Raw genomic sequence first — 25,036 nt, forward strand, 5'->3', positions numbered from 1 at the left:
GCCAGGAGTTCAGGGAGAGACCCAGGAGTTCGGGGGGGACCCAGGAGTTCGGGGAGGGACCCAGAGTTCGGGGGGGGACCCAGGCATCCGGGAGGGGACCCAGGAGTCCTGGGGGGACCCAGGAGTTCGGGAGGGGACCCAGGAGTTCGGGGAGGGACCCAGGAGTTCGGGGGGGGACCCAGGCATCCGGGAGGGGACCCAGGCATCCGGGGCCACCCCCCGCCCCCCCCCGCCGGGACAACGTCCGGAGCCGGAAAAACCTGCCCCGAGGAATGTGAGCGGTGGGGACACGCGTGTCGCCTCCCCCCGTGTCACCCGCTGTCCCCTCGTGCCCTTCAACACCCCCCGTGTCCCCCGTCCCGTCGCTGCCCCCTCAGGGTCCCCCGGGGCCCTTTAACCGCCGCCGTGCCCCTGTAGCCCCCACCACGTCCCTCAGTGTCCCCCCCCAGCCCCGTAACTCCCGTGTCCCCTCGTGACTCCCCCACGCCCCCGTGTCCCCGCGGGACCCTTTAACTCCCCACGTCCCCCCAAACGATCCGTGTCCCCCCCCCACAACGTTCCACGGCCCCCCAGGATCTTCGCGGCCCCTCACGGCCCCTCTGCTCCCCCGTGTCCCATGTCCCCCCGTGTCCGTGTCCCCCCGTGTCCCTCACCCAGCAGCAGCACCGGCCCCATGTCCCACCATGTCCCATGTCCCCCCGTGTCCCGTGTCCCATGTCCCACCATGTCCCATGTCCCCCCGTGTCCCGTGTCCCCATGTCCCACCATGTCCCGTGTCCCCCCGTGTCCCGTGTCCCCCCGTGTCCCTCACCCAGCACCAGCACCACCGGCCCCATGTCCCCCGTGTCCCATGTCCCCCGTGTCCCATGTCCCCCCGTGTCCCGTGTCCCCCCGTGTCCCGTGTCCCTCACCCAGCACCACAGGCCCCATTTCCCCCCGTGTCCCTCACCCAGCAGCAGCACCGGCCCCATGTCCCCCCGTGTCCCATGTCCCCCCGTGTCCCATTTCCCCCCGTGTCCCATGTCCCATGTCCCCCCGTGTCCCATGTCCCCCCGTGTCCCGTGTCCCCCCGTGTCCCTCACCCAGCAGCACCAGCAGCACCAGCAGCACCGGCCCCATGTCCCCCCGTGTCCCGTGTCCCTCACCCAGCAGCAGCACCGGCCCCATGTCCCACCATGTCCCATGTCCCCCCGTGTCCCGTGTCCCACCATGTCCCATGTCCCCCCGTGTCCCGTGTCCCCCCGTGTCCCCCCGTGTCCCATGTCCCCCCGTGTCCCTCACCCAGCAGCACCAGCAGCAGCACCGGCCCCATGTCCCCCCGTGTCCCGTGTCCCCCCGTGTCCCCCCGTGTCCCTCACCCAGCAGCAGCACCAGCAGCACCGGCCCCATGTCCCCCCGTGTCCCATGTCCCCCCGTGTCCCATGTCCCCCCGTGTCCCCCCGTGTCCCATGTCCCCCCGTGTCCCGTGTCCCTCACCCAGCAGCAGCAGCAGCAGCACCGGCCCCATTTCCCCCCGTGTCCCCTGTCCCCCCGTGTCCCGTGTCCCTCACCCAGCAGCAGCACCAGCAGCACCGGCCCCATGTCCCCCCGTGTCCCATGTCCCCCCGTGTCCCATGTCCCCCCGTGTCCCCCCGTGTCCCGTGTCCCTCACCCAGCAGCAGCACCAGCAGCACCGGCCCCATGTCCCCCCGTGTCCCATGTCCCCCCGTGTCCCATGTCCCCCCGTGTCCCCCCGTGTCCCATGTCCCCCCGTGTCCCCATGTCCCCCCGTGTCCCGTGTCCCATGTCCCTCACCCAGCAGCAGCAGCACCAGCAGCACCGGCCCCATGTCCCCCCGTGTCCCCCCGTGTCCCTCACCCAGCAGCAGCACCGGCCCCATGTCCCACCATGTCCCATGTCCCCTCGTGTCCCATGTCCCCCCGTGTCCCGTGTCCCTCACCCAGCAGCAGCACCAGCAGCACCGGCCCCATGTCCCCCCGTGTCCCATGTCCCCCCGTGTCCCCCCGTGTCCCGTGTCCCCCCGTGTCCCTCACCGAGCAGCAGCAGCAGCAGCACCGGCCCCATTTCCCGCCCCGTGTCCCCCCGTGTCCCGTGTCCCCCCCGTGTCCCTCACCGAGCAGCAGCAGCAGCAGCACCGGCCCCATTTCCCGCCCCGTGTCCCCCCGTGTCCCGTGTCCCCCCCGTGTCCCTCACCCAGCAGCAGCAGCAGCAGCACCGGCCCCATTTCCCGCCCCGTGTCCCCCCGTGTCCCGTGTCCCTCACCCAGCAGCAGCAGCAGCAGCACCGGCCCCATTTCCCGCCGTGTCCCATGTCCCCCCGTGTCCCGTGTCCCCCCGTGTCCCGTGTCCCTCACCCAGCAGCAGCACCAGCACCAGCAGCAGCACCGGCCCCATTTCCCGCCCCGTGTCCCGTGTCCCCCCGTGTCCCATGTCCCCCCGTGTCCCGTGTCCCCCCGTGTCCCTCACCCAGCAGCAGCACCAGCACCAGCAGCAGCACCGGCCCCATTTCCCGCCCCGTGTCCCGTGTCCCCCCGTGTCCCGTGTCCCCCCGTGTCCCGTGTCCCCCCGTGTCCCTCACCCAGCAGCACCAGCAGCAGCAGCAGCAGCACCGGCCCCATTTCCCGCCCCATGTCCCCCCGTGTCCCATGTCCCCCCGTGTCCCATGTCCCCCCGTGTCCCTCACCCAGCACCAGCAGCAGCAGCAGCACCGGCCCCATTTCCCGCCCCATGTCCCCCCGTGTCCCATGTCCCCCCGTGTCCCATGTCCCCCCGTGTCCCTCACCCAGCACCAGCAGCAGCAGCAGCACCGGCCCCATTTCCCGCCGTGTCCCCTGTCCCCCCGTGTCCCCCCGTGTCCCGTGTCCCGTGTCCCGTACCCAGCAGCAGCAGCAGCACCGGCCCCATTTCCCGCCCCGTGTCCCGTGTCCCGTGTCCCGTGTCCCTCACCCAGCAGCAGCAGCAGCAGCAGCACCGGCCCCATTTCCCGCCGCCCCACCGCGCTCGAGCTCCGGCGGCACCTGCCGCCCCGAGGCCCCGCCCACCGCGGCACCTGCCCCAAGCCCCGCCCACCGCCACCTGCGCGGCCACGCCCCTTTAAAGGGGCCCAGCGCCCTCTCTACCGGCACCATATGGGACCCCCGAGCCTACAGGGACTTCCACCCTCCCTATTCCAACCCCGGACAACCTATGGGCTCCCTGCATTTTCTATACGTGGACCCCTCCACCTATAGCAGCCCAACACGCATCCTAAAGGCTCCTGAGCCCAGAGAATCCCTGTTTTCCATAGGGCCTAACCCCCCATACATTAACTGCCTCTATAGCCCCCCCCCATAGGCTCCCCCGCAGGTGTCCCTATAGGTTTCCCCCCATAGGCTCCCCTGCAGGTGTCCCTATAGGTTTCCCCCCATAGGCTCCCCCGCAGGTGTCCCTATAGGTTTCCCCCCATAGGCTGCCCCGCAGGTGTCCCTATAGGTTTCCCCCCATAGGCTCCCCCGCAGGTGTCCCTATAGGTTTCCCCCCATAGGCTCCCCCGCAGGTGTCCCTATAGGTTTCCCCCCATAGGCTCCCCCGCAGGTGTCCCTATAGGTTTCCCCCCATAGGCTCCCCTGCAGGTGTCCCTATAGGTTTCCCCCCATAGGCTCCCCCGCAGGTGTCCCTATAGGTTTCCCCCCATAGGCTCCCCCGCAGGTGTCCCTATAGGTTTCCCCCCATAGGCTCCCCCGCAGGTGTCCCTATAGGTTTCCCCCCATAGGCTCCCCCGCAGGTGTCCCTATAGGTTTCCCCCCATAGGCTCCCCTGCAGGTGTCCCTCTAGGTTTCCCCCCATAGGCTCCCCTGCAGGTGTCCCTATAGGTTTCCCCCCATAGGCTGCCCCGCAGGTGTCCCTATAGGTTTCCCCCCATAGGCTCCCCCGCAGGTGTCCCTATAGGTTTCCCCCCATAGGCTCCCCCGCAGGTGTCCCTATAGGTTTCCCCCCATAGGCTGCCCCGCAGGTGTCCCTATAGGTTTCCCCCCATAGGCTCCCCCGCAGGTGTCCCTCTAGGTTCCCCCCACCCCAGCCTCCCCTATCTGTCCCCCCCGCTTCCCGGCCCCTATAGGCACCTATACATTGAGTCATGGGCACCGGAAGGGGCCGGGGCCCCGCCCTGCGCCACGTCAGGGCCTAACGAGCGGTTAACGAGCACCTTAACGAGCCCGGCGGCCGGAAGCGCCTCATTAGGCCCGCGTTCACTCTGGAGCCTAATGAGGGCAAAGAGCAGCCGCCCCCCGCTCCCCTCCCCCCAGGCAGCAGGCAGGGCCGCGTTGTCCCCAGACTTTAATGGGGGGAGGGGGGCTAAAAGCGGGGGGACCCCGCGGGGGGCGGGGCCGGGGGGAGGGGCCCCGAGTAAAAAACGTGAGGGGTGGCGGGGGGGGGTCAGTAGGGCCTCTCGCGGCGATCCTGCCGGTGGTCGCCCCTGCGGAGAACGGACTGGTCAGTACGGGCCAGAGGCAACAGTGACAAACAGCTGAGACACTCACCATCAGTAGGGGCCAGAGTTAACAGTAGCAGAGCTCGCATTCTGACCATCAGTAGGGGCCAGAGTTAACACTGACAGAGCTTGCATTCTGACCATCAGTAGGGGCCAGAGTTAACAGAGCTCAGACTCCCATCATCAGTAGGGACCAGAGTTAACAGTGACAGAGCTCAGACTCTAACCATCAGTAGGGACCAGAGTTAACAGTGACAGAGCTCAGACTGCCACCATCAGTAGGGGCCAGAGTTAACAGAGCTCAGACTCTAACCATCAGTAGGGGCCAGAGTTAACAGTGACAGAGCTCAGACTCCCACCATCAGTAGGGGCCAGAGTTAACAGTGACAGAGCTCAGACTCCCACCATCAGTAGGGGCAGAGTTAACACTGACAGAGCTTGCATTCTGACCATCAGTAGGGGCCAGAGTTAACAGTAGCAGAGCTCGCATTCTGACCATCAGTAGGGGCCAGAGTTAACATTGACAGAGCTCAGACTCCCACCATCAGCAGGGACCAGAGTTAACAGTGACAGAGCTCAGACTCCCACCATCAGTAGGGGCAGAGTTAACACTGACAGAGCTTGCATTCTGACCATCAGTAGGGGCCAGAGTTAACAGTAGCAGAGCTCGCATTCTGACCATCAGTAGGGGCCAGAGTTAACACTGACAGAGCTCGCATTCTGACCATCAGTAGGGACCAGAGTTAACAGTGACAGAGCTCAGACTGCCACCATCAGTAGGGACCAGAGTTAACAGTGACAGAGCTCAGACTCTGACCATCAGTAGGGGCCAGAGTTAACAGAGCTCAGACTCTAACCATCAGTAGGGGCCAGAGTTAACAGTGACAGAGCTCAGACTCCCACCATCAGTAGGGGCCAGAGTTAACAGTGACAGAGCTCAGACTCCCACCATCAGTAGGGGCAGAGTTAACACTGACAGAGCTTGCATTCTGACCATCAGTAGGGGCCAGAGTTAACAGTAGCAGAGCTCGCATTCTGACCATCAGTAGGGGCCAGAGTTAACATTGACAGAGCTCAGACTCCCACCATCAGCAGGGACCAGAGTTAACAGTGACAGAGCTCAGACTCCCACCATCAGTAGGGGCAGAGTTAACACTGACAGAGCTTGCATTCTGACCATCAGTAGGGGCCAGAGTTAACAGTAGCAGAGCTCGCATTCTGACCATCAGTAGGGGCCAGAGTTAACACTGACAGAGCTCGCATTCTGACCATCAGTAGGGACCAGAGTTAACAGTGACAGAGCTCAGACTCCCACCATCAGTAGGGACCAGAGTTAACAGTGACAGAGCTCAGACTCCGACCATCAGTAGGGGCCAGAGTTAACAGTGACAGAGCTCAGACTCTCACCATCAGTAGGGGCCAGAGTTAACAGTGACAGAGCTCAGACTCTCACCATCAGTAGGGGCAGAGTTAACACTGACAGAGCTCGCATTCTGACCATCAGTAGGGGCCAGAGTTAACAGTGACAGAGCTCAGACTCTAACCATCAGTAGGGACCAGAGTTAACAGTGACAGAGCTCAGACTCCCACCATCAGTAGGGGCCAGAGTTAACAGTGACAGAGCTCGCATTCTGACCATCAGTAGGGGCCAGAGTTAACAGTGACAGAGCTCAGACTCTAACCATCAGTAGGGACCAGAGTTAACAGTGACAGAGCTCAGACTCCCACCATCAGTAGGGGCCAGAGTTAACAGTGACAGAGCTCGCATTCTGACCATCAGTAGGGACCAGAGTTAACAGTGACAGAGCTCAGACTCCCACCATCAGTAGGGACCAGAGTTAACAGTGACAGAGCTCAGACTCTGACCATCAGTAGGGGCCAGAGTTAACAGTGACAGAGCTCAGACTCTCACCATCAGTAGGGGCCAGAGTTAACAGTGACAGAGCTCAGACTCTGACCATCAGTAGGGGCCAGAGTTAACAGTGACAGAGCTCAGACTCTCACCATCAGTAGGGGCCAGAGTTAACAGTGACAGAGCTCAGACTCCCACCATCAGTAGGGGCCAGAGTTAACAGTGACAGAGCTCAGACTCCCACCATCAGTAGGGACCAGAGTTAACAGTGACAGAGCTCAGACTCTGACCATCAGTAGGGACCAGAGTTAACAGTGACAGAGCTCAGACTCCCACCATCAGTAGGGACCAGAGTTAACAGTGACAGAGCTCAGACTCCCACCATCAGTAGGGGCCAGAGTTAACAGTGACAGAGCTCAGACTCCCACCATCAGTAGGGGCCAGAGTTAACAGTGACAGAGCTCAGACTCCCACCATCAGTAGGGACCAGAGTTAACAGTGACAGAGCTCAGACTCCCACCATCAGTAGGGACCAGAGTTAACAGTGACAGAGCTCAGACTCTCACCATCAGTAGGGGCCAGAGTTAACAGTGACAGAGCTCAGACTCTGACCATCAGTAGGGGCCAGAGTTAACAGTGACAGAGCTCAGACTCCCACCATCAGTAGGAGCCAGAGTTAACAGTAGCAGAGCTTGCATTCTGACCATCAGTAGAGGCCAGAGTTAACAGTGACAAACGGAGCTCAGACTCTGACAATCAGTAGGGGCCAGAGTTAACAGTGGCCATCAGGCTATTGACCACAACCATCAGTAGGGCCCAGAGTTAACGCACTGTCTCGACAGCCCGCAGGCAGGAAGCAGCAACACAGCGTTCACTCTGGGCCGTAACGATGGCAGCGCCCCAAGGGAACCGCCAACAGCTCTGCCCGTCAGTAGGCTCCACAGTTAACAGCCTCCAGCACCTCCATGGGGCACCGAATGCAGTGTTAACTCTGGAACCTACTGATAACATCTAGAGTGTACACAGTGCAACCTTAACTCTGAAACCTACTGATAACATCTAGCGTGTACAGAGTGCAACGTTAACTCTGGAACCTACCGATAACATCTAGAGTGTACACAGTGCCAACGTTAACTCTGGAACCTACTGATAACATCTAGCGTGTACAGAGTGCAACATTAACTCTGGAACCTACCGATAACATCTAGAGTGTACACCGTGCAATGTTAACTCTGGAACCTACTGATAACATCTACAGTGTACACTGTGCAGTGTTAACTCTGGAACCTACCGATAACATCTACAGTGTACACCGTGCAATGTTAACTCTGGAACCTACTGATAACATCTACAGTGTACACCGTGCAGTGTTAACTCTGGAACCTACTGATAACATCCACAGTGTACACCGTGCAGTGTTAACTCTGGAACCTACCGATAACATCTACAGTGTACACCGTGCAGTGTTAACTCTGGAACCTACCGATAACATCCACAGTGTACACCGTGCAGTGTTAACTCTGGAACCTACTGATAACATCTACAGTGAACACAGTGCACACAGTGCAACGTTAACTCTGGAACCTACCGATAACATCTACAGTGTACACCGTGCAGTGTTAACTCTGGAACCTACTGATAACATCTACAGTGAACACAGTGCACACAGTGCAACGTTAACTCTGGGACCTACCGATAACATCTACAGTGTACACCGTGCAGCGTTAACTCTGGAACCTACTGATAACATCTACAGTGTACACAGTGCACACAGGGCAACGTTAACTCTGGAACCTACTGCTTCCCCCTCCCAGCAGTTTCCCAGCCCCATTGTCAGTAGTCTCCAGAGTGAACACCCCCCCCGTTACCTGGAATCCATCTTCCCGGGCCCGAAGCCGCCGCGGTCGCCGCCCCGGCCCCCTCGGAAGCCGCCGCGCTCGCCGCCCCGGCCGCCCCGGTAGCCGCCGCGCTCGAAGCCCCCGCGGCCGCCGCGCCGCTCCTCGCCGAACCCGCCGCCGCCTGCGACCCCAAAACCGGGGGGTGGGAGGTCACGGGGGGGGCAGTGCCCCCAGCGTCCCCCCCGCTCCCTCCAGTAAGTCCCAGTCTCCCCCCGGCGCCCCCAGCCTCACCCATGTGGTTGGCTCCGCGGGGGCCGCCCCCCCCGGGGTACTTGCCCCCCATGTGTGGGGCACCGGGCCCCTCGGGTTTGGGGGCCTTGCACTGGTTGCACTCGTTGCGCCACGAGAAGTTCATGTTCTCGCAGGCCCTGGGGGGACGCGGACACCAGTTGCCTCCCAGTCCAGCCCAGCGCCTCCCAGTCCCTCCGGTGTCCCCCAGTCACCCTGGCTCCTCCACCGCCCTCCCAATTCCCTCCCAGTCCCTCCCAGTCCCCCCGCTCCCCTCCCAGTCCATCCCAGTGCCCCCCAATCCCCTCCAGTCCATCCCAGTTCCCTTCCAGTGCCCCCAAATTTCCTCCAGTCCCCTCCCAGTGCCCCCCAGTCCCTCCCAATCTCCCCCAGTTCCCTCCCAGTCCCTCCCAGTGCCCCCCAGTTCCCCCCATTCCCTCCCAGTGCCCCCCAATCTCCCCCAGTCCATCCCAGTGCCCCCCATTCCCTCCAAGTGCCCCCCAATCTCCCCCAGTCCCTCCCAGTGCCCCCCAATCTCCCCCAGTCCATCCCAGTGCCCCCCAGTTCCCTCCCAGTTCCCTCCCAGTGCCCCCCATTCCCTCCCAGTGCCCCCCAATCTCCCCCAGTCCATCCCAGTGCCCCCCAATCTCCCTCCAGTCCCTCCCAGTGGCCCCCAGTTCCCTCCCAGTGCCCCCCAATCTCCCCTAGTCCCTCCCAGTGCCCCCCAGTTCCCTCCCAGTGCCCCCCAGTTCCCTCCCAGTGCCCCCCAGTTCCCTCCCAGTGCCCCCAATCTCCCCCAGTCCCTCCCAGTGCCCCCCATTCCCTCCCAGTGACCCCCAATCTCCTCCAGTCCCTCCCAGTGCCCCCCAGTCCCTCCCAGTGCCCCCAATCTCCCCCAGTCCCTCCCAGTGCCCCCCAATCTCCCCCAGTCCATCCCAGTGCCCCCCAGTCCCCTCCTAATCTCCCCCAGTCCCCTCCCAGTGCCCCCCAATCTCCTCCAGTCCCTCCCAGTCCCCTCCCAATCTCCCCCAGTCCCTCCCAGTGCCCCCCAGTCCCACCCAGTGCCCCCCAATCTCCCCCAGTCCCTCCCAGTGCCCCCCAGTTCCCTCCCAGTGCCCCCCAATCTCCCCCAGTCCCTCCCAGTGCCCCCCATTCCCTCCCAGTGCCCCCCAATCTCCCCTAGTCCCTCCCAGTGCACCCCAATCCATCCCAGTGCCCCCCAATCTCCCCCAGTCCATCCCAGTGCCCCCCAGTTCCCTCCCAGTGCCCCCCAATCTCCCCCAGTCCCTCCTAGTATCCCCCAATCTCCCCCAGTTCCCTCCCAGTGCCCAATCCCTCCCAGTGCCCCCCAATCTCCCCCAGTCCCTCCCAGTGCCCCCCATTCCCTCCCAGTGCCCCCCAATCTCCCCCAGTCCCTCCCAGTGCCCATTCTCCCCCAGTCCCTCCCAGTGCCCCCCAATCTCCCCCAGTCCATCCCAGTGCCCCCCAGTCCCTCCCAGTCCCCTCCCAATCTCCCCCAGTGCCCCCCAGTCTCCCCCAGTCCCTCCCAGTGCCCCCCAGTTCCCCCGGTCGCACTCACGGGTTGGGGCACTTCCAGTCCCCGGCGCGCTGCTGCCCCCCCCCGCCGCTGGAGTAGCCGCCGCGGCCGGAGCCGCCGGAGCCGGAGCCGCCGAAGCCGCCGCGTCCCATGGGGCCTGCGCGGGCGGATCGCGGCGCCTCGTCACGAACGGGCGCGGAACGCGCGGGTTTGGTCAAAACGGGGGGCGCGGGGGGGAAAAACCCCGGTTCGGGGGGAAAAAGAGGTTTTGGGGTGAGAAACGGGGATTTGAGTGGAAAGTTTTGCAGTGAGAAAACGGGGTGTTGGAGTTTCAGGGTGGAAAAGTCTCAGGGTTGGGGATAGAAAAAAAAAAAAGAGGCATTTTGGGGTGAGAGTTTTGGGGTGAAAAGGGAGATTTTGAGGTGAAAAGGTTTTGGGGTGAAAAAGGGAGATTGGGGGAAAGTTTGGGGGTGAAAAGGGGGATTTGGGGGGAAGAGGGTTCGGGGGATGAAGGAGTAAAGGGGATTTGGGGGTGAATAAGGTTTTAGGGTAAAAACCAGCATTTTAGAGTGAAAAAGAGTTTTGGGGAGAAACACAAGAGATTTTGGGGTGCCAAAACACCGTTTTTTGGTGGAAAAAGGAGTGTTTTGGGGTGAAAAAGAGGGATTTGAGGATAATGTTTTGGGCTGAAAAAGGGGATTTCAGGGGGACACAAGGGCCATTCGGGGGTGAAAAGGGATTCGAGGGTCAGGGTGGTTTTGGGGTGACAAAGGGAGGTTTTCGTGCGGGGAAAAAAAGGGGTATTTGGGGTGAAAAGCGGGGGTTTTGGGGCGAAAAAGCGTAGTTTTGGGGTGGCAAAGGCGGGCGCAGAGGTGAAACACGGGGATTTGGGGTGAAAGGCGGCGGTTTGGGGTCTCACCTCCCCGGCCGCGGCCGCCCCGGCCGCCCCCGCGGTTGAAGTCGGCGCGGCGGGTGGCGAACGACACCTTGATGGGGTTCCCGGAGAACTCCTTGCCTGAAAACCAGCGGATTTGGCCCAAAATGAGGGCCGGGGGGCTTTTGGGTGAATTTGGGGCCAATTCAGGAGGTTTTGGGTCTCGCCATTGAACCAGCTCAGGGGGGGGCGTGTTGGATCAAACCAAGTCAATGGCCAGGGGGGGGTTTGGGCTGAACCAAGCGCTGGGGACGGTGTTTTGGGGTGAATTTGGGGGGTTTTGGGTCTCACCATTGAACCAGTCGGTGGGGGTTTGGGTCAAACCAAGTCAATGGCGGGGGGGGGGTCGGGTCGAACCAGTTGGTGGGGGGGGGGGATTTTGGGATAAATCCAGCAGGTTTTGGGTCTCAGCATCAAACTAGTCAATGGAGGCAGAGTTTTGGGTCAAACCAAGTTCATAGCGGGGATTTTGGGGTGAATTTTAGGGGTTTTGGGTCTCACTGTTGAATCAGTCAATAACGGGGGGGCGTTTTGGGTCAAACCAAGTCAACGCGGGGGGGAAATTTGGGTCAAACCAAGTTGATGGCAGGGGGGTGGGGTGAATTTTAGGGGGTTTGGAGTGAATTCAGGGGGTTTCAGGTCTGTGGAATTGGTCGATACCGGGTGGGGGGGGGAGTTTGGGTCAAACCAAGTTGATGGCAGGGGGGTTTGGGGCTGCCCAACCAGCGGATGGCGGGGGGGGGAAGTTTTGGGGTGAGTTTCAGGGGTTTTGGGTCTCACCATCGAACCAGTCGATGGCGGCCTTGGCCGAGGGGGGGTCGTCGAAGGACACGGTCGCCTCCCCCTTGAGCTTCCCGGTCTCGCGGTCCGTGTACAGGTTGATCATGGGCTGCCCCGTCTTCTTGTTGGTCTGGGGGGGAAGGAGCCTCGTTAGCGCCTCGTTAGCGCCTCCCGAGCATCCCGCCGCCTCAATTAGCGCTAACGAGGCTCTCGCCTTGATGATGCCGATCTGTTTGAAGTAATCGGCCACCGACTCCACGGTGACGTTCTCGCCCAGGCCCTGCACGAAGATCGTGTTGTTGTCCGAGTTATCCTGCTCGCCTGCGGAAGAGCTCGTTAGCGCCGCCTCGTTAGCGCTCATCAGCGGCCCCGAACCCCCGGCCACCCCGGAACCCTTCGGCTTTAACGAGCTCGTCAACCCTTCGCCACCGCCAACCCTTCGCCACCGCCAACCCTTCGCCACCGTCAACCCTTCGCCACCGTCAACCCTTCGTCAACCCTTCGCCATCGTCAACCCTTCGCCACCGCCAACCCTTCGCCACCGCCAACCCTTCGTCAACCCTTCGTCACCGTCAACCCTTCGCCACCGTCAACCCTTCGCCACCGTCAACCCTTCGCCACCGTCAACCCTTCGCCACCGTCAACCCTTCGCCACCGTCAACCCTTCGTCAACCCTTCGCCATCGTCAACCCTTCGCCACCGTCAACCCTTCGCCACCGTCAACCCTTCGTCACCGCCAACCCTTCGCCATCGTCAACCCTTCGCCACCGCCAACCCTTCGCCACCGCCAACCCTTCGCCACCGCCAACCCTTCGCCACCGCCAACCCTTCGCCATCGTCAACCCTTCGCCACCGTCAACCCTTCGCCACCGTCAACCCTTCGCCACCGTCAACCCTTCGCCACCGTCAACCCTTCGCCACCGTCAACCCTTCGCCACCGTCAACCCTTCGTCAACCCTTCGCCATCGTCAACCCTTCGCCACCGTCAACCCTTCGCCACCGTCAACCCTTCGTCAACCCTTCGCCATCGTCAACCCTTCGCCACCGTCAACCCTTCGCCACCGTCAACCCTTCGTCAACCCTTCGCCATCGTCAACCCTTCGCCATCGTCAACCCTTCGCCACCGCCAACCCTTCGCCACCGCCAACCCTTCGCCACCGCCAACCCTTCGCCACCGCCAACCCTTCGCCACCGCCAACCCTTCGCCACCGCCAACCCTTCGCCACCGCCAACCCTTCGCCACCGCCAACCCTTCGCCACCGCCAACCCTTCGCCACCGTCAACCCTTCGTCAACCCTTCGCCATCGTCAACCCTTCGCCACCGTCAACCCTTCGCCACCGTCAACCCTTCGCCACCGCCAACCCTTCGCCACCGTCAACCCTTCGCCACCGCCAACCCTTCGCCACCGCCAACCCTTCGCCACCGCCAACCCTTCGCCACCGCCAACCCTTCGCCACCGCCAACCCTTCGCCACCGCCAACCCTTCGCCACCGCCAACCCTTCGCCACCGTCAACCCTTCGCCACCGCCAACCCTTCGCCACCGCCAACCCTTCGCCACCGTCAACCCTTCGCCACCGCCAACCCTTCGCCACCGCCAACCCTTCGCCACCGCCAACCCTTCGCCACCGCCAACCCTTCGCCACCGCCAACCCTTCGCCACCGCCAACCCTTCGCCATCGTCAACCCTTCGCCACCGTCAACCCTTCGCAGCCCCATCCCCCTCGTTAGCGCCTAATTAATCGCCCCCATTAAACCCCAATTAGCCCTCTCCTGAGCCCTCCGATTAAATCTTCTCCCCCATTACCGCAATTAATCCTTTTCTCTATTAACCCCAATTAATCGTTATTAGCCCCCAATTAGTCCTTCTGCCCCATCAATCCTACTAGTACCCAATTAATGCCCTCTCCCTCGTTAGCCCGAATTAATCCTCTCATTAGCCCCCAATTAATCCTCCCCCCATTAACCCCAATTAATCATTAGCCCCCCATTAATTATCTTCAACCCCACTACCCCAATTACCCATCCCCCTCGTTAACCCTCTTATTACTCCAATTAACCCTCTAATTACCCTCCAATTGCCCCTTCCCCCCCACTAACCCTCTAATTAACCCCCAGTGACCCCCCCCCAATTAGCCCCTAATTAATTAACCCTCGTTACCAGGATCGTGCCGCGGCCCTTGGTCCCGAGGTCCTTCCAGCACATGCAAGAATTAAAAGGCCGAGCGTTAATTAGTTAATTGGGGGGGGACTCACACCCCGGCCCCTCCCCCGCCCCCAAACCCCCCAGAAAAGGGACAAACTGGGGGAAAAAACCGCTTTTTAACCCGCACCCCTTTTGGGGCAAAAAAATCACCATTTTGGCCAAAGCACCACTCGTGGTTTTCACCGTTTCCCCCCCAAAACCGGGGGATCCCCTGGAAGCCGCGGCTGGTCGCCAAATCCGGGCTTTTCACCCCAAAACCGCGGCCGTCGCTCTCTGGGGTGGTTTTTTTGGTTTTTATTTCGTCCCCAAACGCTCGTTTTTTCACCTCAAAACAGCCACCAGCAAAACCCACAGCGAAGAGAACGGTGCGAGAAGTCGCGGAATTGGTCAGACCAGGTGCACTGCAGCCCACGCGCCCCGTTTTGGGGCCAAAACCCCACACTTCACCGTTTTTTGCCTTTTCACCAACCTCAGGTCACCGGCACTTCACACAAAGCCCCAAAACCGACATTTTTTACCTCCTTTTTCCCCCACAGCCGAACTTTGCACCAAACCTTTGGTTTTTCAGTTTTTTTACCACCACATGCAACCGTTTTGGCTAAAAACCACCCAAAAAAGGTCAACCCCACCATTTTAGGTCAAAAACCATCTTTTTCGGTCAAAACCCATTTTTTAGGTCAAAACCCACCACTTTCGGTCAAAAACCATTATTTTAGGTCAAAAACCACCACTTATTATTTTAGGTCAAAAACCACCACTTTAGGTCAAAACCCATTTTTTAGGTCAAAAACCACCACTTTAGGTCAAAAACCATTATTTTAGGTCAAAACCCACCACTTTAGGTCAAAAACCACCACTTATTATTTTAGGTCAAAAACCACCACTTTAGGTCAAAACCCATTACTTTAGGTCAAAAACCACCACTTTAGGTCAAAAACCATTATTTTAGGTCAAAACCCACCACTTTAGGTCAAAAAGCACCACTTATTATTTTAGGTCAAAAACCACCACTTTAGGTCAAAACCCATTTTTTAGGTCAAAAACCACCACTTTAGGTCAAAACCCATTATTTTAGGTCAAAACCCACCACTTTAGGTCAAAAAGCACCACTTATTATTTTAGGTCAAAAACCACCACTTTAGGTCAAAACCCATTTTTTAGGTCAAAAACCACCACTTTAGGTCAAAAACCATTATTTTAGGTCAAAAACCATTATTTTAGGTCAAAAACCACCACTTTAGGTCAAAAAGCACCACTTTGTCTGAGTCGGCATGGTCCCGTTCCGGCCGTGTTTCCACCCGTGTGCGTGTCGGTTCATTTTTCCTCCGTTTGCCCCCCAAAAACGCCCTTTCCGTGGCTATTTTTGGCGCTGCCGTCGCCTCCGGCCGGTCGCTACAAACACCTTTTTTTTTTTAGGGTTTTTCACCCCAAAACTGTCACGGAGAGAAGGGGTTAAGAACAGACACTTTCAGCTCGGTGCGTTTTTGGGTTCAAACGCCGAACTCTTGGCACTTACCACCGAATTTATTGAAGCCACCGCGCTCACCACCGCTGAGGAGATAAATGGGAAGATAATCAGGTTGTATTTTTAATCCCCTGCCCTACGAGAGGTTCTTATTTTGGGGCCAAACCAGCGCTTTTGAGCAGTTTCCTCCTCCAGCCGCCGCCGCCGCTTCGTCTCGGACGCAGGATCCAAAAAAACAACCCCCGATTTTGCCGTTTTCCGCCTCATTTTCTCCCCCCCCTCCCCCCGTCGTCGCTTTTCCACCCCCCGAAACTTGATGTTTTCTACAGCCCCTTTTTTGTGGCTTTTTTTGGTTTCGGTTTTGCTTTGTTTGGGTTTTTTTTTTTTTTTTTTGCACTTTTCCCCCTTTCTGCCTTTTTTTAACCCAAAAAGAGCGTTGCATTGGGCAGGTTTCGCTGCCTTTCACACCTGCAGCACACAAAACGCAGAGTTTGTTAACAGGCACAACAGCAGCGACAAAAAATAAAAAAAAAGAGCAAAAAAAAATGAAAGGATCATAAAAAAAAAGGAAAACACCAAAAAACCACCAAGCACCCGCGCTCGCCCCCCCATACTCACCTCCCGCCGCCCCAAAAAGCGGCTTTTTCGGCCCAAAACTGGGGGGGCGACGCGCGCAAACCCAACGCTTTGTATTTTGCGGTTCAAACCACCGTTATTACTTTTTTTTTTGCTTGCGTCATTACGTTTTTTTTGGGGCGTTTTCTCCCTTCGTGCACCGGGACACCACACACGTTCTCACCCAGCAACCAGCGGCAAACACCCAAAACCTGCGTTTTTCCGCTCATTCTTTAACCCCAACCATCAGGTTTTTGTGTCAGTTTTCTCCGCAGTGACCTCAAAACGCACCATTTTCCTCCTTTTTTCCCTCAAACCTGGGGCAGCCGCCCCCATTGCGACCGGCACCGGAGCCTCCCCGTGACCTTCACAACCAGCTTTGCCGAGTGGGCTTTTTTCCCCCGCTTTTTGCCCAAAAAAACCACCATTTTTTTTTTTCCCCCCCTGCTTCGGGGAGGCTTCACCACCTCTCAGCGCCCCCCCTTTGGTTGCATTTTGGGGGCGTTTGCGCCGATTTTGGTCGGGCCGCGCCCCCCCCCCACCCCTCGGTTCTCCAGGGGGCGTTTCCGCCCCGCGGGTTTTTGGGGCCCAAACCGCGGGTTTTGGGGCCCAAAGCGCCGTCCCCCCCCCACGACACCTACCCCATGTTGCTGCCGCGGCCGCCCCGGCTCCCGCGGCCCCCCCGCTCGTAGCCCCCCCGGCCGTAGCCGCCGCGGCCGCCGCGGTTCCGCTCCTGCTGCCCGTAGCCGCTCGAGTCCTGGTACCCGCCGCTCAGCGCCGGCTGCTCCTGCCCGTAGCTGCCGGCTGCGGAAACGCCGCTGCGTCGGAGACGGCCGCGAAGGAGCAGCAACGGCCCCCAAAACCACCCCAAGATAGCGAAAATGGCTCCGCAATGAGCCCAAACGGCCCCAAAATTGTGGCAAAACAGCCCAAAGGCCAAAACCCCCAAGTATCCATCAGGATCCCCCCAAAAACCCCAACCGCATCCACCGCAACCACAACCCAACGGCGGCCAACCCAACTCTGTCCGACCCAACTGCATCCACCCAACCGTGTTCAACCCGTGTCCACCCCAACCACAACCCAACGGCGTCCAACCCAACCCCAACCCCAACCCAACAGCGTCCAACCCAACCCCAACCCCAACCCAACGGCGTCCAACCCGACCCCATCCAACCCAACCCCATCCAACCCAACCCCATCCCCAACCCAACGGCATCCAACCCAACGGCATCCAACCCAACCCCATCCCCAACCCAACGGCGTCCAACCCAACCCCATCCAACCCAACCCCATCCACAACCCAACGGCGTCCAACCCAACCCCATCCAACCCGTGTCCACCCCAACCACAACCCAACGACATCCAACCCAACCCCATCCAACCCAACCCCATCCACAACCCAACAGCATCCAACCCGACCCCATCCAACCCGTGTCCACCCCAACCACATCCACAACCCAACCCCATCCAACCCAACCCCAACCCCAACCCAACGGCATCCAACCCGACCCCATCCAACCCAACCCCATCCACAACCCAACGGCGTCCAACCCGACCCCATCCAACCCGTGTCCACCCCAACCACATCCACAACCCAACGGCATCCAACCCGACCCCATCCAACCCGTGCCCACCCCAACCACAACCCAACGGCGTCCAACCCAACCCCATCCAACCCAACCCCATCCAACCCGTGTCCACCCCAACCACAACCCAACGGCGTCCAACCCAACCCCATCCCCAACCCAACGGCGTCCAACCCAACCCCATCCAACCCAACCCCATCCACAACCCAACGGCGTCCAACCCAACCCCATCCAACCCGTGTCCACCCCAACCCCAACCCAACGGCGTCCAACCCAACCCCATCCAACCCAACCCCATCCAACCCAATCCCATCCACAACCCAACGGCATCCAACCCGACCCCATCCAACCCGACCACATCCAACCCGTGCCCACCCCAACCACAACCCAACCCTGTCCAACCCAACCCCGTCCACCCCAACCCCGTCCAACCCGTGTCCACCCCAACCACAACCCAACGGCATCCAACCCGTGTCCAACCCAACCGCATCCAACCCAACCCCACCGTGTCCACCCCACCTGCGTCCAACCCAACCACGCCCACCCCACCACAACCCCACCGTGTCCAACCCATCCCTGTCCGACCCAACTGCATCCAACCCAACCCCATCCAACCCAACCGTGTTCAACCCGTGCCCACCCCAACCACAACCCAACGGCGTCCAACCCAACCCCATCCAACCCAACCCCAACCACAACCCAACAGCGTCCAACCCAACCCCATCCAACCCAATCGTGTCCAACCCGTGTCCAACCCAACCCAACCCCGACCACAACCCAACCCCGACCACAACCCAACGGCGTCCAACCCAACCCCATCCAACCCAATCGTGTCCAACCCAACCCAACCCCGACCACAACCCAACGGCGTCCAACCCAACCCCATCCAACCCAATCATGTCCAACCTGTGTCCAACCCAACCCCGACCACAACCCAACGGCGTCCAACCCAACCATGTCCAACCTGTGTCCAACCCAACCGCGTCCACCCAACCCCAACCCCACCGTGTCCAACCCAACCGCGTCCACCCAACCCCAACCCCACCGTGTCCAACCCAACCGCGTCCAACCCAACCCCACCGTGTCCAACCCAACCGCGTCCACCCAACCCCAACCCCACCGTGTCCAACCCAACCGCGTCCACCCCACCACAACCCCACCGTTCCCACCCCATGGCGTCCAACCCAACCCCATCCAACCCAACCCCATCCAACCCAACCGTGTCCACCCCATGGTGTCCAATCCAACCACGTCCAACCACAACCCAACCCCACCGCGTCCAAACCCCCGACCGCGCCCCCCCCGCACTCACAGGCGCTGCCGCTGTACTGGCCCTGCTGGCTGTAGCTGCTGCTGGGGGTGTAGCCCTGCTGGCCGTACCCCCCCTGGCCCCCGCTGTAGCCGCCCTGGCTGTACCCGCTGCTGGGGGGGGGCTGCCCGTAGCTGGAGCTCTGCGAGCTGCTCCCGTAGCTGCTGCTGATGGGCCAAAAACGCTCAATTCCCACCCAAAACCTCAATGCGTCCCCATCCCAAACCCCCGCAGCTCTGTGAGCTGCTCCCGTAGCTGCTGCTGATGGGCCAAAAACGCCCAATTCCCACCCAAAACCTCAATGTGTCCCCATCCCAAACCCCCGCAGCTCTGCGAGCTGCTCCCGTAGCTGCTGCTGATGGGCCAAAAACGCTCAATTCCCACCCAAAACCTCCACTCCCCCCAACCCCCCATCTTCTCCCCATCCCAAACGTTTCCCCGCTTCCCAAACCCCTGTTTTCTCCCCCAGCCCCATTTTCCCTAAAACCCCATTTCTTTCCCCAAAACACACAATTTTTCCCCCAAACCCATTTCCTGCCCCCAACCTCCATTTTTTCCCCAATTCCCTGTCTTCTCCCCCGCAAACCCTGTTTCCCCCAAACCCCATTTCCCCCCCAAACCCCCATGTTTCCTCCCAAACCCCCATTTCCTCCCCAAAACCCCCTTTCCCCCCAAACCCCCATTTTCCTCCCAAACTCTCATTTCCTCCCCAAAACTCCCTTTCCCCCCAAACCCCCATTTCCCTGTTCCTCCCCCCCAAGCCCCCATGTTTCCCCCAAACCCCATTCCGCCCCAAACCCCCATTCCCCCCCAAACCCCCATTTCCCCCCCGCCCCCGGTACCTGCCGGCGCTGGTGCCCCCCGCGGGCGGCTGCGAGTAGCTGGGGTAGGAGGAGGGCTGCCCGTAGGAGCTCTGCGAGCTCTGCCCGCTGCCGTAGCCCCCGCTGCCGTAGCCCTGGGGGGCCGACTGCGTGTTGTAACCTGGGGGACACCCGCGGTCAGAAAACAGCCCCAAAACCGGGAGAAACGCCCCAAAACCGGCGAGAAACGCCCCAAAACCGGCGAGAAACGCCCCAAAAATGGCGAGAAACGCCCCAAAGTGCAGCCCCCGCTGCCGTAGCCCTGGGGGGCCGACTGCGTGTTGTAACCTGGGGGACACCTGCGGTCAGAAAACAGCCCCAAAAACGGGGAGAATCGCCCCAAAACCGGGGAGAAACACCCCAAAACCGGGGAGAAACACCCCCAAGTGCAGCCCCCGCTGCCGTAGCCCTGGGGGGCCGACTGCGTGTTGTAACCTGGGGGACACCCACGGTCAGAAAACAGCCCCAAAAACGGGGAGAAACGCCCCAAACCGTGCGCTGTGACGTGGGAGAACCCTGGAACGGGCTCCGCCGCCCCAAACCCGTTCGGAACGGGCTCCGCCGCCCCAAACCCGTTCGGAGGCCGCTTCCCCGCACTCACTGCTCTGGCTCTGCCCGTAGCTGGAGCTGTAGCTGTTCTGGCCGTAGGAGCTGTCGCTGTTCTGGCCGTAGCCGCTGTAGCTCTGCTGCCCGTAGGGTTGGCCGCTCTGCTGCCCGTAGCCCTGGCCCGGCGGAGCCGGGTACGCGCCGTAGCTGCCGGACGCACCGCGGCAAAGCGTCAGGTCCCAGGAACGGGAGCAAAAGGAACGGGGAGCAAAAGGAACGGGGAGCTAAAGCAACGGGGAGCTAAAGCAACGGGGAGCTAAAGCAACGGGGAGCTAAAGCAACGGGGAGCTAAAGCAACGGGGAGCTAAAGCAACGGGGAGCTAAAGCAACGGGGAGCTAAAGCAACGGGGAGCTAAAGCAACGGGGAGCTAAAGCAACGGGGAGCTAAAGCAACGGGGAGCTAAAGCAACGGGGAGCTAAAGCAACGGCGAGCAAAAGCAACGGCGAGCAAAAGCAACGGGGAGCTAAAGCAACGGGGAGCTAAAGCAACGGCGAGCAAAAGCAACGGGGAGCTAAAGCAACGGGGAGCTAAAGCAACGGGGAGCTAAAGCAAAGGCGAGCAAAAGGAATGGCGAGCAAAAGGAATGGCGAGCAAAAGGAATGGCGAGCAAAAGGAATGGCGAGCAAAAGGAATGGCGAGCAAAAGCAACGGGGAGCAAAAGCAACGGGGAGCAAAAGGAACGGCGAGCAAAAGGAACGGCGAGCAAAAGGAACGGCGAGCAAAAGGAACGGCGAGCAAAAGCAACGGGGAGCAAAAGGAACGGCGAGCAAAAGGAACGGCGAGCAAAAGGAACGGCGAGCAAAAGCAACGGGGAGCAAAAGGAACGGGGAGCAAAAGGAATGGCGAGCAAAAGCAACGGGGAGCAAAAGGAACGGGGAGCAAAAGGAACGGCGAGCAAAAGGAATGGCGAGCAAAAGCAACGGGGAGCAAAAGGAACGGGGAGCAAAAGGAACGGCCAGCAAAAGGAACGGCCAGCAAAAGGAACGGCCAGCAAAAGGAACGGCCAGCAAAAGCAACGGCCAGCAAAAGCAACGGCCAGCAAAAGCAACGGCCAGCAAAAGCAAAGGCGAGCAAAAGGAACGGCGAGCAAAAGCAACGGTGAGCAAAAGCAAAGGCCAGCCAAAGGGAGGAAGGGGGTTCATACCTCTGCGTCGCCGTCTGGCTGTAGTCTGGGGAGAAACACCCGAAAACACCGTTAATTGCATCAATATATACACGGCGGGTTAAACACACATACATCTGTTACACGTTCAATATTGCCAGTTACACACGCGATATTATTGGTTATTCATAGACCTGCTACATCTCCAACACCATTACCTATACACCCGCTGTTATTGGTTATTTACGGATCTGTTATACGTTCAATACCACCAATTACACACTCAATATTATTGATTAGTTATAGATCTGTTACGTGTCCAATACTGTTACCTATATGCTCAATATTACTGGTTATTTACAGATCTGTTATACGTTCAATACCATCAATTACACACTCAATACTACGGGTTATTTACAGATCTGTTACAGGTATAATACCGCCAATTACACACTCGATATTATCGGTTATTTACAGATCTCTTATACGTTCAATACTGCCAATTACACACTCGATATTATCGGTTACTTACAGATCTGTTATAGGTTCAATACCATCAATTTCACACTCCACGTTATCGGTTATTTATAGATCTGTTATAGGTTTAATACCGCCAATTACACACTCAGTATTATTGGTTATTTAGACATCTGTTATACGTTCAATATCACCAATTACACACTCAATATTATTGGTTATTCAGAGATCTGTTACAGGTTCAATACCATCAATTACAAACTCAATATTATCGGTTATTTACAGATCTGTTATAGGTTTAATACCGCCGATTACACACTCAATATTACCCGTTATTTACAGATCTGTTATATGTTCAATACCATCAATTACACACTCAATATTATTGGCTATTTACAGATCTGTTATACGTTCAGTACCGCCAATTACACACACAATATTATGCGTTATTTACAGATCTGTTATACGTCCAATACCGCCAATTACACATTCAATATTACGGGTTATTTACAGATCTGTTACAGGTTCAATACCACCAATTCCACACTCGATATTACGGGTTATTTACAGATCTGTTATAAGCTCAATACCGCCAATCCCACACTCGATATTACGGGTTATTTACAGATCTGTTATAAGCTCAATACCGCCAATCCCACACTCGATATTACGGGTTATTTACAGATCTGTTATAAGCTCAATACCGCCAATCCCACACTCGATATTACGGGTTTTTTACAGATCTGTTATAAGCTCAATACCGCCAATCCCACACTCGATATTACGGGTTATTTACAGATCTGTTATAAGCTCAATACCGCCAATCCCACACTCGATATTACGGGTTATTTACAGATCTGTTACAGGTGTAACACCACCAATCCCACACTCGATATTACGGGTTATTTACATATCTGCTATACATTCAATACTGCCAATCCCACACTCGATATTACGGGTTATTTACAGATCTGTTATAAGCTCAATACCGCCAATCCCACACTCGATATTACGGGTTATTTACGGATCTGTTATACGTCCAATACCGCCAATCCCACACTCGATATTACGGGTTATTTACGGATCTGTTATAAGCTCAATACCGCCAATCCCACACTCGATATTACGGGTTTTTACCGTCAAACTCGGGAACCGAACCACGAGACGCGGACACCCGCCCCTCCCGAACCCCAGCGCACCAACTCGGGGCCCAAACCCCGCGCACGGGCCGCGAACCCGCGGCCCCTGGGTCCCTGTTCCACCCTCCGTGCCACCGGTTAATTGGCAAAACACCCCAAACGCGCCGCGTTCGGGCCCGCGGCGCGGGGCTGAGGCCGCCGGCGGCAAACCAAAATGCCCAGCCCAAAACACCGTTATCCGCGGAGATAAGCTCACGCCTGAACCGATGCAATATCGATATAATATCGATATAATCGATATGACGGGTTACGTGGCGCTCGGGGCGAGCGGCCGAGCCGAAGCCCCGTGCGGGCAAAGCACCGGCAAACATCCCCAAAAATCCCCAAAATCCCGGTGTTTCTGCATCTATGAGCACCCGGTACCCGACCACAAATCGCCCTCCGTTTTATCTCCAATATCGCGACTCGACTCGCCCTAAAACTCCAAAACCGCCACGTTGAGGCCCAAAACGCGGGGCTGGGGGCCCCGTCCCTTTCGGGACACCGAAAAACCCGCTTTAACGGCGAAAATCCCCCCAAAACCGCCCCCGAGCAGCAAATGTAACCGCTGGGTGTTTAGCAAGCTGGAGACAAATGGAAAAATGGGGTTTTTGCTCAGATCCGTGTGAGAAAAGGGCCCGAGCCCCCCCCGCCGCGGAGCAGCCGCTCTTCAGCCGAACCCACGGGAATTCGCCCCAAACCCGGCAGTAAGAGCGCGAGCAGCAGCGGTCTGTGGCGCAAACCCGGCGTCGGCGTTTTTTATTCCGCACGAAAAGCGGAACAGCCGAGCGGGGCCTCCCGAGGGTTACTGGCGGGAAGGGCGGGCGGCTTTTTTTTTTTTTTTTTTTTTTTTTTCCGATCTTTACGGGGTTTTATGGCCCGGGGTGGGGGTGATTTGCAAGGCGGGAAATGCCCGGATGTGGCACTGCGGCAGCGCGCGCGCGCGAAATGGCGCCGGCGGGAACCGCCCGCGCGAAATGGCGCCGCGGGCCCCGAACACAAAACGCGCTCTTCCCTCGGTTTTTCCGCTCTGAGCCGCGCTTCCGACGCTTTAACCCGTAATCTCCTCGTATGTTCATCCGCAGGTTTACGCTTTAATTCCCGCCCCGCCCCCGCCGCTTTGTGCGCCCTCGGCGCTTTGTCCGCCCCCCCCCCCCCCCCCCCGCCTCCATCCGCTTATTTTGAAGAGAAAAAAAAGCAGAAAATGGGGGTTTACGCTCAAAAGCGCGGCGGGATGAAGCTCAATGGCGGACAATTAAAAAAAAAAAATTAACGGTAAGGCGGAGGAGAGGTAATAATTAGGAATTATACGCGCGGAAATGGGGAGGCATCAAATCACAGCCCCGCCCCGAGCGATAACGACCAAAATTAACCAGCTGCGCGGTTACTAAGGGGGCGAATAAACAGCAAAAAACCGCTCGGTTTTAAAAAACACCTTCTAAAAACGCACCCAACGGAAGCGGCACCGCGGGTGCGGCGGGGGGGCGGCACCAGGGCCCCGCGGGGCCGCCCCCCGGCTTTCGGGTCCCCCCCGCGGTTCCAGCCCCGTGCCCCGGGTTGCGGGGTGTCCGCAGGGACCCCCCGGCTCCCCCGTACCGTTGGACGCCATCGCGGCCCCTGCGCTTCCCCGTCCACGTGGCGACTGCGGCGCCGCTGCCCCGCCCGCCTTTTATAACCTCCGCCCGCGCCTCCACTTCCGGGGCGGGGGGGACCCGCTTCTCCCCCCGCGGCGCCGCGATGGTTCCGTCCGCCGAGGGAGCGTCAGCGCGCCGGGGGCGGGGCTAACGGGGTGGGCGGAGCCACCGGGGCCACGTGGTTCGGGGCGGCGCCCGCCGCTCGCAGGGACCTATAGGAGCCTATGGGAGCCCTATAGGAGCCTATGGAAGCCCTATAGGAGCCCTGTAGCGGCCTCTGCGCGTTCGGCAGCCCTATA

The 25,036-nt window shown here is 59.2% G+C and overlaps 1 protein-coding gene across 2 annotated transcripts; it reads right to left on the reverse strand.

The window, feature by feature from the left end:
- Positions 1 to 4,277: 4,277 nt before the first annotated feature.
- On the reverse strand, positions 4,278 to 24,791 carry FUS (FUS RNA binding protein). Of its 2 annotated transcripts, none has more exons than XM_065655300.1 (15): positions 24,700 to 24,791; positions 21,491 to 21,515; positions 20,341 to 20,492; positions 19,722 to 19,860; positions 18,883 to 19,043; positions 16,623 to 16,785; positions 15,418 to 15,452; positions 13,857 to 13,889; positions 11,911 to 12,017; positions 11,697 to 11,826; positions 10,902 to 10,997; positions 10,025 to 10,139; positions 8,449 to 8,585; positions 8,188 to 8,338; positions 4,278 to 4,452 (listed from the first exon to the last, which is right to left on the reverse strand). In XM_065655300.1, exons 1-15 carry the CDS (start codon positions 24,710 to 24,712, stop codon positions 4,413 to 4,415), a joined length of 1,497 nt encoding a protein of 498 aa, XP_065511372.1. In that variant the 5' UTR covers positions 24,713 to 24,791; the 3' UTR covers positions 4,278 to 4,412. The 2 variants fall into 2 exon arrangements, with proteins under 2 accessions (XP_065511372.1, XP_065511371.1); XM_065655299.1 differs by having other exon boundaries at positions 18,883 to 19,046.
- Between the last annotated feature and the right edge of the window lie 245 nt (positions 24,792 to 25,036).

This window comes from Caloenas nicobarica, chromosome 38 (genome assembly GCF_036013445.1).
Source record: "Caloenas nicobarica isolate bCalNic1 chromosome 38, bCalNic1.hap1, whole genome shotgun sequence".
Lineage (NCBI taxonomy): Eukaryota > Metazoa > Chordata > Aves > Columbiformes > Columbidae > Caloenas > Caloenas nicobarica.